The 15330-nt window shown below is 42.1% G+C and overlaps 1 protein-coding gene across 2 annotated transcripts; it reads right to left on the bottom strand.

Annotated features, from left to right (window-relative positions):
- Window positions 1–598: 598 nt before the first annotated feature.
- Window positions 599–12936, bottom strand: LOC105512070 (histone-lysine N-methyltransferase SUV420H1). 2 transcript variants are annotated; one of them, XM_011942328.1, is made up of 2 exons: window positions 12733–12935; window positions 599–4920 (listed from the first exon to the last, which is right to left on the bottom strand). In XM_011942328.1, exon 2 carries the CDS (start codon window positions 4850–4852, stop codon window positions 3440–3442), a length of 1413 nt encoding a protein of 470 aa, XP_011797718.1. In that variant the 5' UTR covers window positions 4853–4920; window positions 12733–12935; the 3' UTR covers window positions 599–3439. The 2 variants fall into 2 exon arrangements, 1 of the variants encoding a protein (XP_011797718.1); XR_001001812.1 differs by lacking the exon at window positions 599–4920 and adding an exon at window positions 11474–11699 and having other exon boundaries at window positions 12733–12936.
- Between the last annotated feature and the right edge of the window lie 2394 nt (window positions 12937–15330).

Below are 15330 nucleotides of genomic sequence, written 5' to 3'. Positions count from 1 at the left end.
ATGCAGCTCAACCAGAAACTTAACTGATGACGGGACCAGGCGTCCACACTGACCTCTGACACAGAATGGTGCTAGGTGCTGGGAAAGAGACGTGGAGATTAAGCAGCTTGCTCAGGGATACTCAGATGTTGCAGAGTTGGGCAAATTCAGGTTTCCTCCCTCTTGTACAGTCATATTTCCTTTCAATAGTAGATGGGAGAAAAAAGGACCCAGGCCAGTTCTGGGTATGCTAACTTGACCAATACGGTGAGGACGGGGGGAAAAAAAAAACCTCCAAGTCATCAGCAACTATTAATGCATTTGGGATGCAAAAGCCTTCAATGTTATTTTGCTCCATATTGAGGGCAAACATCGCTTGGGTTCAAGGACTAGGAGGGTATGTAGTTTGGTGTCCCTACTAAAAGAAGAATGAATGTTTACCCTCTTCTCTTAAAAATGAGTGGCACCAGACACAAGAGGAGACCAGGGCCCGGAAAACTCAACACTCACAGGTATTGAAAAGCTTTAGAAACTGATTTTTCAAGTTCTGTTTACATGAAAATTTTGTGGAGAAAGTCACCACTTTTTTTTTTTCCAGATACAGTGAACACCGGCCAAATTGTTTTAATTTCCGAATTTATTAAAATGATTAACCTCAATACTGCAAGTGCATGTACAAAATATTTGTAAAAAATGTTTTTAATGAAACGTTAAAGAACTTACCTCAAATGCTGAAAAAGTCCTTTTTCATTCTTTCAGTACAAGGAATACATTGTATCTCAAAAGTATTACAACTCAGCAAAAACAATTTATAACAGTAATTTGAAAATGATTGAAAATTGAATACTTTACATATATTTCTATGATCATCTCCTAATTCTTACAATGCCAAAATCTTAACCAATCATTGCATAAGCTCAAGCTAAGAGTTTTATTGAATGCAACCTCTTCCAAACTGGTCAACGGTGTGTGGATGTCACCATTCCACATGGTGAAGTTCTACAGCAGATCCAGAACAGTTCTGAGGCCCCTACCTTTACCAACGGAAATTAGGTTTCCCTAGAAGGCATCAACAGTGGCTGCTGAGTGCTTGTGCATACCGACTCCTGAGAGGCAGTGATTCACTACCAAATGTCACTGCTTTGAGACCCATGGGAAGGTCAGCCTCCAAAGAGGAGGCCATGATAAAATTAAAACATCATAAATAAGTTACTAAAATTAAGCTTAAAAATGAAGAAAAATGGGAAATGCGTTTTGTCACTTTTTAAGATCGAAATTCCCAAAATAGCTATTGTTGGTATTCAAATAAGGTTTAAGGTTTAGTCTCTGAAACTCTTTTAAAAAACAACCCAAACTAAGATGGGAATAGAAGAGGCGACCCTCTGCCCTCTAGCACCTCCAGACACAGCGTCTACCTTCATCGTCCTCAGTGGCAGGGGTTCACATTGCTATGCAGGGACCCCATGAGGGCTGGATGTGCTCTGAAAAGTGCTCCGGGTGCCTCGGACAGGTGCTCCTGAGAGGCTGTGTGGGCTGCCCTACTTCATTGGTGAAGACCTCCAGACGCAGCGAAGCGGGGTGTGGGGGAGTGTGGAAGGAGGTCTACCACATGCTTTCCAAATGCCTGAGGAGTTTGACTGCACCACAACAAACAAGGATGAGACTGTGTAAGACTACAGAAGCAGTTCCTTAGAGAACCAGGAGAAAACAATCTACTTTCTAAAAATGTTCATAAGTCTTATTAATTTCTATTTGGAACCTATGGGCAATCAATAGTCTTAAGGAGCTTCATTTAAATAATATCCCCCCAAACCTGGAAACTAGTAGGAATCAATTAGTAGTAACAGTAAGCATTGAGATTTTCTCCACTGGACTTTTCATTACTTTCAGATTCCTTTTAGTATTTTAAGACATGGGCTACTTTCCTATAGACACTACACAAATCCCCTAAATTGATTTTTACTTAGGAACACTGTGTATCAGAAAGTACATGTACACATTTCCCAGAAATAAGAGAGACCTACTGGTGTCAAACACCTGTTACAGATTTATATTCCCAAATTCTCTGTCCAATGATTTGCAAAATAATCCAGAGAAATGAAAAGAACCTGGTATGGAACATAAAGTAGTAATAAAAATTTGCTCATTAAGTTAATTAAAATTAATTTCTCAAAGTGCTTCAAAAAAACAAATTAAATCTGACTCCTTTTTGTTTAATTGATAATATAGTCAAAAAAATCTCTGATATTTTCTTAATAAACTAACATAAGCCAAGAACTCCCACTGATGCAGTGCTTAAAACTATATATTTATAATTTCCTATTTTATTGGCATGAATATTTCTAAACTTAAAAACCTTCCTGGTAAGTTCTTTTAATTTCTTATGACAAAAATTTCTCACAACACACAAATATTTACAACATATACATTGTTTTCAGTTCTTTACATTGAATCTCAAAGACAAACTTTTTTTATAGGTTACCACAGAACAAAAGCTGTGACTCATGTTTTTATTTCATAAACTATTATAAGTTAAAGTGAATAGATTTTTTTTAATATTCCTTGTAGCATTTTACAAGTGCAACAGAAAACTTGAAGAACCAAATTAAGATAGCTGTAGTTCATTAGATAAATGTTGCTTGTTGTCATCACGTTGTTCACAGCAAATTTTTGAAAAAATAAGCACCAATCATTCTTGCAAAGAACAATTTTATCTAAAAGGATTGAAAAGAGTTAAATACAAGGTTTTTAATTTACATGACAAGCAATAAATACGCCGTATCGAAACTCATCCCACACACTGCTACCCTTGTACGTATAATGTACTGAAAAGTGAGCTGTCACGTAGGTCATTGTATTTTTTTTTTTTTTTTTTTTTTTAAGAAACCAATCTGACTCCCAACCAATGGTTTGTGATATTAACAAAGGCCACAAACAGTACACCTGGGCCAGCAAACAGTGTGAAACTGACAAAACTCCAAGGGGGAAACATCTAGCAAATAAATCAAAAAGCCAAAGATCATTGCTGGTGATATTAGCATACTAGAAACCCTTAATATGCTGCTACTATGATTTGTTTTAAATTATTGTTTAGTCATATATTAAAGAGCCAGCTGATGCTCTTACAGTTAAAAAAAACTGTGTAGCCACATTACTGTTTTCAACGTCCTGTGTGGAAAGTTGCTATCACTGTACAATTTTGCTTGAGCCTTTATTTTACAACGGGGCTTTACCTCTAACTCAGAATTGCACGTAAGAAGGCTATTTAAAAAGTACGATAAAAATTTGCACAAATCAGACTTAAGAATGGAGTCCGTACGCTGTACACTTTCTACAATAGTATGCTGAGAAGTGAGGGACAATAGAAGTGCTGCCACTAAACTTTCAGTTGAGGAATAATTGACTGGAATTTTTTTATTTCTTTAAAGTAGTTATCCCAGGTCAAATGAAGACCAACAGCTTAGGCATTAAGCCTTAAAGACTGGTCTTCTCTTCTCCTTGAAGAAATGTCAATATCTATAGAGTCTTTTCCAACTATTAACCTCAATCGCTTAGCTGGAGGAAGAGGAATAAAATCATCTTCAAAGTCATCATCATAGTCATCCTCCTCTTCATCGCCCTCAGAAGAGGAGGAATCATCTGTACTTTCCTCCTCATATTGACTATAGTCATCCACCTCCATTCGAGACTCCAAGAGAGAAAGAGGATCACTGCAGCACACCCCATTTTCATGAAGCCCTTCTGTATAAGACCCCCTATTTTCCTCATCTCGTTTTAGCTGGATTTTTAATTTTGTAGAACTACTGCCTGATCCTGAGTTAAATCCATTATTAAGCTTTGCTACATAGAGATTGTTATCGTTGTCATGGTCTTTGCTTAACTTGATGCTTATTTTTGAAGAATTCATTCCATCATTCTCTTGGTCATTTGTCTTGCTGCTGCTATCATGACGCCTACGAAGAGTCAATTTGGGAATCCCAGAGTTATTTTCTAGGATTAACTGTGCGTCATACCTTGTGATTCGCCTCTTTTTACTTTTTGCAGTTCTAAAGCTGTCTTTTGTTTTGAAGCTATCTGATGTCACAACTGAACAACCGACGGGTGAAGGAGCACAGTCTGTGTAGTTCACAGGCATGCCCACAGTCCCACTGTGCTCGCCCTGCTCAGAATGGGGCCCCACCAAATCTGGTACCGCATCGTCTTTTCCAGGAGAATCACGCACTGGAGTAGATTCCTCTATTTTTGCAAACTGTTTCACAAGTTTTCCTTGTCGTGACTTCTTTTTGGACATGCCTGTGTCACTTTTATGGCACTTAGCATCCCCCTTTTGCGCAGTCTCATGAGCCAGTTCTTCCTCCTGCACCATGGGAGCTGGCTGTGGCTGTTCCCCACTGTCGGGGCAAGGTTCCGTCACACTGCTTTTATAGCCATCCAATGTATTTGGTTCAAGCTTGATGTCAGAGGCCTCCTTCAGATTTGTTCTTGTCCTCACTGACCGCCGGGTTATGTAGGTGCAGGGCGAGCTCTCCCCCTGCGAATGAGCACCTCTCACAGGATTCTGTCTGTGTTCTCTCGCCGCATGTCTAGTCAAGCACCCGCTGGCAACCGCGGCTTGGGCTGGTCCCTCTGGCTCCTTATCTTTTTTAATGGGCAAATTTTTATATAGAACTACTTTAGGCTCTTTCAGTACTAAGTTTCCCATTTCGAGTTTTCTTGAAGCATTCTTTTGCTCCAGCCGCTTGCAATGATTTCTCAATTTTATCTTTGAAAGTAAAGGCTTTGCAGGCTTCTTCAGTTTCTTTGGTACCCTGGAATTATTTATATGAGTTAGCTTAGATGAGGTAGAGTTGGAAGAAGCTGGAATTCTTGACATAGATTGCCTCGTTAACGTTCTGCTCTTGCTATTCTTTTTTACACCAACTGAAGATTTTCGGTTAGAAGCTGTAAGGTTAAAGAGAAAAAGGTGAAAAACAGCCTTGGTAACACCAGAGTTCAAGAAACGAATGCCCAAACACAGGCTATTAGCTACAGCACGTTTAGATTACACAAACGCCAACAACACGGCTCCTGCTGCAGATTCTGCCGGCGCACCTGCATTCCCTGTACTGCTTCTCTTTGAAGTTCTTTTCTAATTTATGGGGCATTTATTCATTTTCGAGGTAAGCAGTTGTATGGTAAAGGAGCTTCTAGCACAGCAGGGACCTAGATTCCACTCTAAGCTTCTTAATCTGTCATGACACTGGCCCAAACGAAGGCTTTCTTCTCCTGATTTAGGAGTTTCCCACATAAAAGATTTGAAAGAAAGTTAACATGGTTTTTTCCTTTCACAGATGCTCCTTAGTCATTTAAAATGTTTCTAAAATCCATTACTCATTAACTCAAAGGAAGTACAGCACTTGGCCATTAACATAGAATAGAAATATAATACTCATGGGCTCTAAGGAACAAATTCTATTGTAATGGTTTCAAACAAGAAAAACAGATTTTAGATCTTAAGAACCACATATTATCACTCTGAAGAGTCCAGTCACTACCAAAAAAGAAATGCACTATTCTAAATTGTCCCCTTCAACTCCGTGAGGACCAGAAGAGGCAACCAGTGGGCTGTCAACTTAGAAGAGCTGCAAAGCTTACTTGCCCCCGTCCCTTCAGTGACTGCCCGGTGCCAACAATCACAGTGAAGGAAGATGCACGCTGCCAGAATTGTACACTCTCAGGACAAAGGGAGATCCAACTTCTTTCCTCCATGGCCAGGACAGAAAAGGGTTACAACTGACCCTAATGGTAATCACAACCTGAGTAGTGATGAACATGTTTCAATTTGAGAATGAGTGTATTCTTATCCACTGGAATTATACAGAACTACTAGGTAGAAAATATTTTTTAAAACATAAGGATATTTAGATAATTGTTTTGCTACAGAATTTCTTTATGCTTTCAAGTCTTGCCTACAAGGTGGATTGAGTAGATGTGCTGTCAATATAAGGAATAAAGTTGAATGGCTTCTCAAAAGGCTTCATATGTGACTCAAGCTTAAGCTGCTCCTGTAGTGTGTCTGACCTTGCCACTGACTTTCTGCTATGTTAATTTTTCCTTTGTATTGACATTCTGGACTATTATTTATAGAAGTTTATACAAGTCAGTTTCTCAATTACCTAGTTCCTGCATGTCCAGTTGAAAAACTTCTTCCTAATCAAAACACTCCATTTACAGATTTGCTAGAGAAGCCAAGATAACAAAACGAATCATCACCACCTCTCACCAGAACAGGGAGAATAAAAACAATAAAATATGGGTAAGCTCAGCATGCTGCCCACCCAAGTGAGGACCAGGATCCTGCAGAGAAAGTCTCTGTCGCTTTCTACATGCCTCAGTTTGCCAGGGAAACTGCCATTCTGCCCAGCTAAGCAAGTAAGTTACCCTAAGTTCAGTTTTTATTGACAGGAGCAAGAATGCATCACAAGCATTCCAAAAATTATCAAACCACCAAGAATAGAAGGCTCTGTACCTGAGGTCAGGAGTTCGAGACCAACCTGGCCAATATGGTGAAACCCTGTCTCTACTAAAAATACAAAAAAATAAGTCAGGCATGGTGGCATGTGCCTGTAATCCCAGCTACTGGGGAGGCTGAGGCAGGAGAACCACTTGAACCTGGGAGGTGGAGGTTGCAGTCAGCCAAAATCTAGCCATTGTACTCCAGCCTGGGAGATAAGAGCGAAACTTCATCTCAGAAAAACAAAAACAAAGGAGGTCCTGCACATACAGACTGACTCGTAAGTGGCTTCAGGGTACATAAACCAGAACTCATAGCAAGGAGATTCACGGTTTGAACCAAGAACATACTTACACATGTGGGCTGCTACTAAGGTGGTGCCCTACTTTTAGAACAGTAGGAGTGGTGAAGTTTGAATATGATTCAATTTGAGAACAAGTGATTTATTATCCACTGGAACTACACAGAACTACGTGGTAGCAAATACTTTTTTTTTTAAGTAAGAAATTTAGAAAGTAAGAAAAAATAGGGAACTCTTTGGCTAAAGGGTTTCTTTATGCTTACGAGGCTTGCCTACAAGGTGGACTGAGTGGACGTGCTGCCAACATAAAGACACACTAGTGAAGAAAGGACTGCACTGCTTGCTTCCCTTCACTTGGCTTTCTCAGATGTGGCTACAATGATCCTTTGCTCATTCTATGCCTCTGCAAGGACCAATTTATGATCAGTCTTAGTGGTTTCCAACCTTTTATTTCTCCTCTTTCCATTCCACTCTCATGATGCACCTGCAAGCACCCTTACACAACAATCACATCCATGTCCCATTCTCCACAGCAATCCCTGCCATCTGGGTCCAGCCTGCTCCTCCAATGAAACAGCCTTTGGTGATCCGACAACTCCTTGTCGTCAAATGCAGCACACACTCTTCAGCCCTTCCATTTCTCTGAATGTGACACTGATAACCACTTTTTCTTGAGAAAACCTTTCTTCTCTTGGCTGTCAAAGAGAGCGCATTCTCCTGGTTTTCCTTCTCCATCCCTGGCATCCCTCCTTCATCGGTCCCCTAGACTGTTATTCTTCAGGTCTGTGCAGTCCTAGACCCCAGGTGATAAGCACCCATTCTCCAATGGCTACTACCACTTACAGGCTGACAGTTCCCAAACTCTGGCCAGACTGTCTCCTAAACTACAGACCCAGGTCACCAAATACCGACTGTCTCTAAGCCCCTAAATGGAACTCACCATCAAGTCTCCTGACGATGTCCCCTTTTGAGGTCTCCATCTTGGCCGATACCACCACGACATGCCCAGCTGCCGAAGCAGAAAGCTGGAGGTCCTCCTTGACTCCTGCTCTCCTTAACTGCCTCACCAAGCCAATCACCATGTGCCGCGGAGTCCACCCCTGCAATATCACTGCAACCTGTCTACTCTTCCCTGTCTGGAACACCACAGCCTCCTGCATGAACTATGGCAGTTTTGTTTTTCCTACTGTTTTCCCAACAATTCGTGTACCACCACATAGCCAGGATGACTTTCCTAGTGTATCATGCAGCCTCTGGGTTTTAAACCTTTCAGCAACCTAATGCCCTAAGAATGAAGTCTAAAATTTTAACCTGTGCTCACATCTTTCTTTGCCTGTACTCGTCATGAAGAAAAGCCTTGACTCAAACCCCCCTCTGTCTATAGAGCTGTCTGAAAGGCCCTCTGCTTTGAATATGCTTCACTTGGCCAACTTCTCATCCCCCTGTAAGACTCAGCTTAGGCAACAACTCTCTCAGGGAGCCTCTCGGGACTTTCTCTGCAATGCCTTTCCTATGTCTTCTTGCGGCACCCAAGAAGCTGCTTCCTTGGTACTTATTTTTACACGTTGGATGACTCCCATTTTATGGTGATTCTGAAGTCAGCTCTCCCCATCCCATCCCTCCTTCCAAGACATTCATTGTTGACAACAGAAAACCAAAGCACTTTTATGGGTTTGTGTCTAAACTAATATAAACGCTCCATTTTTGAGCACAAAATGGATATGTACTTGATGCTATGTACTGTATCAACACAGAGATTTCACTTACATGTCACCAATGTATTCTAAATTTTTTGAAAAGCATTTTCTCATCAAAAGCCCTGTCAAAAGGTATGCTCATCATATCAAAGGGGAAAAAAAAGACAGGCAAAGAATATGAGAAATGTGACAAAGATGAGGGTCCAGTAGAGTGACAAGAGTCCTTCAATGTCCAAAGAAGCTGCACTGTCCTGGCAGGGGTTGAGAATTTCAGACAGTGAAGGCTAAAGGAGGAAGACAGTGGCCACAATGACAAATTAAAAGTCAATGATTTTTAAAAGTCCATCAAGAAACCAAGGACTAGGACCTAAGTGGGGTAAGCGCCTGTGTTTGAGCTTGCTCTGGCACTTATATGCCTCGTATGACTCTTCCCCTAGTGGCTGGGACAAATCTCAAATGCATGGACCTGGACAGTAATTTTAGGTGGGGGTACACATTCTTTTCAGCAATTACGACATGCTAGGTACTGTGCAAAATGGCCACACTCATCCTAATAAACGTCTTTGGAAGGAAATGCGATTAAAGCTACGTGAAAACCAAGCTCGTGTGGACTACTGTGCCTAAGGTCATCCATCTGGTGAATAGAAGAGATGGGACTTGTTAGGCTTCCTGAGCATTAAAATGACTCTTATGCTGCCTGTAAGGCATACTACAGAAGAATTATGGTGTTGGCCTCAACTTATGGGTAAAGGCTCAATTGCATGGCTGTTATGGTCACTTCAGGGTATCCTCAAAATCATAAGGCAGGGTGGCACAAGCCTTCCAGCCAGACAGAAGAGTTGTGAACGACACCAGGGGCTTACTGAGTACTCAGGCTGCACTGGAAATGCGCACCATCAGCGTGAACTAAGATAATACAAGGGCCACAGTCAAGCATCTCCAGAACTTGAGGATCCAGAAAGCCTTTGACAGGACTTTAAAGACCTCGGTCTCAAGGGGTTTACTCGGCACAAGCAGCTTTCATCTGACGTGACCAGCACAGACTGACAATGGCTACCTGGAACAGGGTGTTAGAACTCGGAAGCAGCCTGAAGGCTCAGCAGAAAAGTGTTCAGATCAACTGATGACATCAGTGACAGCGCGAAAGTGAGAAGCAGCGCCTCAGCCTCTGCATCTAGGATAGGTGCTCCATAGTTAAGATCAACTTCTCCCTCTGGCCGATTCTTCCGGGGCTTGTCCTGACTTGTGGCACATGCAGAGACCCGTGTCTGCATCTCCACAGACTGCTCGCGAGCTTCTCTCTCGTCTCACATTCCCTATCACAGCACTAACTTCAGAGGGGGCACACCAGTCAGCGAGGCATGAGGCCTGAAAAACCAGACTCCTCCAGTCCTGGCATTCAGACCTGTGGACTGGATTTGTGAAAACGGATTCCTTGTTGTCTCTACTTCCGGATGCTAAAGCAGAGTCGCACTGTAGCTCTCAAGGTACTTTCCAAAAAAGCAAGAAAATGTTCTTCCAACTACTCAGAACATTTCTTTATACATGTGTTCAAAGAAAGCAGTTCCTCTATCAGCTGCTAAATTCTAAACGAACTACAGGATGAAGACCAGCAGCCACACAGAAAAAGCATTCCACAAACACGCACAGCATGTGCATCCACCACCCTGGGAGGAGGGCCTGGCAGTGCTGGCTTTCCTGCAGGCTGTGGCTTCCAGAGCTTTTCTTTCAGACAGGTGGAGTGGATGGCTGAGACAAAGACCAAAATAAATACAGCCTAAGAGAACACATGTAAGAACTCAAGAAACCCTTATGTGAACATAACTTAACATACAATGGTCTCAGAGACAACGAAAGCCTCGAGCTCCTTCAAAGAGAGCACTGAGCCATGGCTCTCCACTCTGCCCATGACCTCAGAGTTAGTCACACGGACCCCTGGATTGCTCCAATCATGCTGTGGAAAGGGAATTGGAATAAGGCAAGCACCCCAATACCAGCAGTCACTGCAAAATGTGCACCTTTCTTCTGTAAGGCTGAGACTCCAGCTTAAAGCAATTATTCCGTCCCTCTAAACTTGAAAGCCTGTGCCTCCAGTCTGTTCTGCTAACTTGTGCACCTTTCTTATCCTGGAGCTAAGGCATAAGCTCCCTGAGGAAAGGGCCCGTCTCAAACATCTTTGTATGTCTTCAAGAACCAGCATGATTTCAATAAGTATTTAGTTTATTAATATATATTTCCAAATATTAATTGGTTTAATAAATATTAATAGATGGTTAAATATTAGTACACCCATCTTCCTAAAATTATCTGTATTCTTATCTTTTAAACTAAGTAGTATATTGAGTTCAGTAGCTTATACACTAGTAATAAAGTTACTACTTAAGCATAAAACACCTACATCACACAGCCATTCAACATGGGCAACTTTGTGGCTGTCTCCACATACAGATGGCAGCACGAACCTAAGTGTTTTTGTTTAAAAATCACAGGTCTCTGGCCAGGTGCAGTGGCTCACACCTGTAATCCCAGCACTTTGGGAGGCCGAGGCAAGGCGGATCACCTAAGGTCAGGAGATCGAGACCATCCTGGACAACATGGTGAAACCCTGTCTCTACTAAAAATACAAAAATTAGCTGGATGCGGTGGCACATGCCTGTAATCCCAGCTGCTTGGGAGGCTGAGGCAGGAGAATCGTTTGAACCTGGGAGGTGGGGGCTGAGGCTGCAGTGGGCCTACAGTATGCCACTGCACTCCAGCCTGGGGACAGAGACTCCGTCTCAAAAAAAAAAAAAAAAAAAAAAAAAAGACACAGGTCTTACTATGTTGCCCAGGCTGGTCTCAAACTCCTGGGCTCAAGTGATCCTCCCACCTCAGCCTCCCATGTAGCTGGGACTACAGGTGTGCCACCATTCCTGGCTTTTAAGTGTTTTTATGTCTGCATTGATAAAATGGGCTTCACAAGTCTCCAGTTTCACCAAGGAACCAGACTCAGAAAACAAATGTTCGTTATGCTGCATTTATTATGAGAATCAACAGTCAACAGTTAATGATTGACTAACTCTTGTTCACTTTGGACATTCACGAAAAAGACTGGAATAGGGCTACAGCACTGCTTTTACGCTACACGGGTTATGCTTGGACTCTGACTCCCAGCAGCAGGTAGGTTCAGGAATTCATGGCAGTGACATTCACCATCATGGGGAACACCTTCCCTTTTCTTCAGGATTCTCTGTAGTGGAAGAGAGCGCCCAGGGTTGGGCTGAGAACATCTGAAAGTAGGGAGAAGAGCCTAAAATAATCAGTAGCTCAGAGGGCTCTAAGGTGCCAAGAAGTCTCACTGGACATTTAAGTGCCAACAAAGGCATACTTTCGGAATCACCAAGTCAAAACTTTCTAACTTCCGTCTCTCTCAGAGACAAGTCAGACTCAAGAGTCTACTGCTTTAGTGGCAACTATAGAAAACTGATGGTACCCAGAAAAACAGGAGCAACTAGAACGGTTCCAATAGCTCAAAGCTCCACAAACAGGATGTGCTTTCCTTTGCCCATTTAGGGTTTCTTCTCTTTCCTTTCTCTTTGTTTAGTCTTCGTTCTCTTTTTCAGTTTCCATCAGATCTTGCCCCCACACACCACTGGAATCTCAGAGGTTGCTTCTTTCTCCTTTCCATCTTTACTCCTACTTTCTGGAGTAGCCAATACAGCATGTCACAATACGGCACTGTTCAAAATGCTCCTCTATCACAATTCTGAGTCTGGCACTGGTGGTCTGTTGAACTGAGTCAGTTCGTTTTCAAAAAGGTCAGCAAGCAATGAAAAGGTGGAAGCCTTGAGGCCAGAAGCTATGAATTCCCCCAAGTCCATCATCTTTTCTAACAAACTGGCTAGGTACTGGAATGTACAGAGCCTAGTAATTCTACTCAGTCCTTCTGTCTTCTTGCAGGACCTAGTGACATCATCACAGTCTCTAACACCTTGAAAATGTTTAAAACATATGACGACCTTGGAACATATGACGAGGAACTCATATCCAGTTACCAAGGTATTCAAGAAAAATAGTCTAGAGGACGGTACTGAAGTTGGAGGTGGGATACAGACTGTGCCTCTGTACTCAAATCATGTCTAGAGCCTTGAAGTGCTGCCAAAGCTCACAAGTCCCAGTCTCTCTCAGTATTTAAAAGTTTAAAACTACTGAAGCACACTTTATAAAGCAAATTGTGTGAAAATACTTTTAAAAGATATGCTTATCAAATCTCCCTTACTTACTTGCATTGTTTTTTTCCTGAGTGGTATCTGCATCAGTGTTAGAGCTGACAGATTGACTGTCTGAATTTTTGCTGCTGTCACCTAACTTTTTAAGCCTATTTAAACGTTTATCTGTTTCTCTGAGTCCATATTTGCTATTGATAACAGGAGCAGGCGCAGGCAGTCCCACTCTGGATTTAAAAGCACCAGTTCCCCGTCTGAAAGAGAAAATAGCACAGGTTAAATGAAGAGAACACACTTTCTTATAATAAGCTTAACTGCTGAGGGTACTTGGCTATAGGTTAACAGATGTGATGAGCTGCTGAGGCCTTAATCACCACTGGAAACCCAAGACTTGAACTCACAAAGGAAGTTAAGCATCTATATTATAAAATTAACTTTAAATCTATACTTAAAATAATGAAACAACTTGTTATGAGTATTATCAATCGTTAATAGCCTATGAGAAACTACTGGACCTTGTAAAATTTGTTTTCCTTTTTTTTTTTTTGAGACAGGGTCTCACTCTACCATGCAGGCTGGAATGCAGTGGCATGATCATGGTTCACTGCAGCCTCAACCTCCCAGGCTCCGGCAGTCCTCCCACCTCAGCATCCTGAGTATCTGGGACCATAAGAGTGTACCACCACCACCAGCTAATTTTTAAATTTTTTTGTAGAGATGGGGCCTCGCTATGTTGCTCAAGCTGGTCTCCAACTGCTGGGCTCAAGGGATCTTCCCAGCTGGATCTCCCAAAGTGTTGGATTTACAGGCGTGAGCCACCACACCCAGCCCTTTAATAAACATTGCCAGATTACTTTGCCAAAGGAATAGAGTAAATCATGGTCCTACTAGCATGGTATGAGTTCCTGTTTCTCCACATCCTCACCAATGGTACATTGTACTCCTTAAATTTTGCCACAGTGGGCGGGGCACAGTGGCTCACACCTGTAATTCCACCACTTTGGGAGGCTGAGGTGGGTGGATCACGAGGTCAAGAGATAAAGAGACCATCCTGGAAAACATGGTGAAACCCTATCTCTATCAAAAACACACACAAAAAAATAGCCGGGCGTGATGGCGGGCGCCTGTAGTCCCAGCTACTCGGGAGGCTGAGGCAGAAGAATCGCTTGAACCTGGAAGGTGGAGGTTGCAGTGAGCCAAGATTGCACCACTAAACTCCAGCCTGGCAACAGAGCGAGACTCCATTTAAAAAAAAAAAAAAATTTTATTTATTTATTTTTTTGCCAAAGTGATGAGTGAAAATGAGTACCTAATCTTGTTTTAATCTCCTTGTTTATGGCCATTTTTTTTTCCTGTGAAGCATCTCTACATCTCTTTCTCCTTTACCTTTTTTCCTATTTGACTGTCTTTTCCTTATAAGCTTATAGGAGCTTTTTGTTATTAGAATTTTTTTTTTTTTTCTGCGACACAGTCTTGCTGTGTCGCCCAGGCTGAGAGTGCAGTGGTGTGATCTTGGCTCACTGCAACCCCTGCCTCCAGGGTTCAAGCGATTCTCCTGCCTCAGCCTCCTGAGTAGCTGGAATCACAGGTGTGCAACACCATGCCTGGCTAGTTTTTGTATTTTTAGTAGAGATGGGGTTTTGCCATGTTGGCCAGGCTGGTCTCAAACTCCTGACCTCAGGTAATCCACCTGCCTTGGTCTCCCAAAGTGCTGGGATTATAGGCGTGAACCACATGTGCTGGCCTTTGCTTTAAATTTTCTGGAGTACAATGTGCACTACTTGTGAACATACTACAACTACCATTGTCAGTACAGCGTAGCACAGAAACATGCTTCAAACTATCCTGCAGAGTCAGTGTCTGCACACGACTCCATCCATTCTTGCTTCTTCAAAGAGCCTCTTCCTTTTACCCTCTGGCTCTCAGCACAGTGTGTGTCCCCTTCACCGAACTGCCCTGACAGCTGGCACTGTGCTGGTCTTGTTTATCCTGTACGTACCTGGCCTAACATTAAGTAACTGCTCCGTTAATATGTAATGAATAATGGAATGAGCTCCTAGATGCATCTTCCCAGCTAATTTCTGTAAAGGCAGAAATAATTTGGTGTTTCTGAGAATTTCAAGAATATATGCAGCCAATCTTGAAATCAAATTGCTCAAACAGTCTGACAATAGCCATGGTCACTATTCTGTTCCATTTAAAAAGGACTTCCACATGTTTCTATTTCTCACACTAACCCTGTGGAGGAGGCGGGATTATCCTCATTTTCACCAGTGAGAAAACAAAGGCTCATGAAAGAGAACTAAACCGCTCAATGAAAATGGCTATACCTGCAGTTCTAAACCAGGGAGAGAGCTGTTTCAGTGTTGGTTTGGAATCCTGAGTATGTGGTTAGGTGTTTTCAGGACCACCTCCAAACACTTCATCATATTTATTTACTCTATTCATTTGTTTACCAAATATTTATCAAGGACTTACTATGCGCCAGGGTACTGTTCTGTATTCTGGGGATATAGCAGAAAATAAAACAGATACAAACCCCTGCCTTCATGGAGCTTATATTCTAATGGGAAAATAACCAGAAACCAATAATTATAGTTAACATTTGTGTATTAACTGTGTGCTATTCTACATGCTTTACAGGAAATAACAAAT

Source organism: Colobus angolensis, unplaced genomic scaffold (assembly GCF_000951035.1).
Source record: "Colobus angolensis palliatus isolate OR3802 unplaced genomic scaffold, Cang.pa_1.0 Scaffold21, whole genome shotgun sequence".
NCBI classification, from domain to species: domain Eukaryota; kingdom Metazoa; phylum Chordata; class Mammalia; order Primates; family Cercopithecidae; genus Colobus; species Colobus angolensis.
This window is presented reverse-complemented; position numbering and strand designations above follow the sequence as displayed.

What these genes read in the sequence shown, in the direction of transcription:
- LOC105512070 (XM_011942328.1), bottom strand. Translation starts at nt 4,852, where the DNA reads ATGTCAAGAATTCCAGCTTCTTCCAACTCTACCTCATCTAAGCTAACT.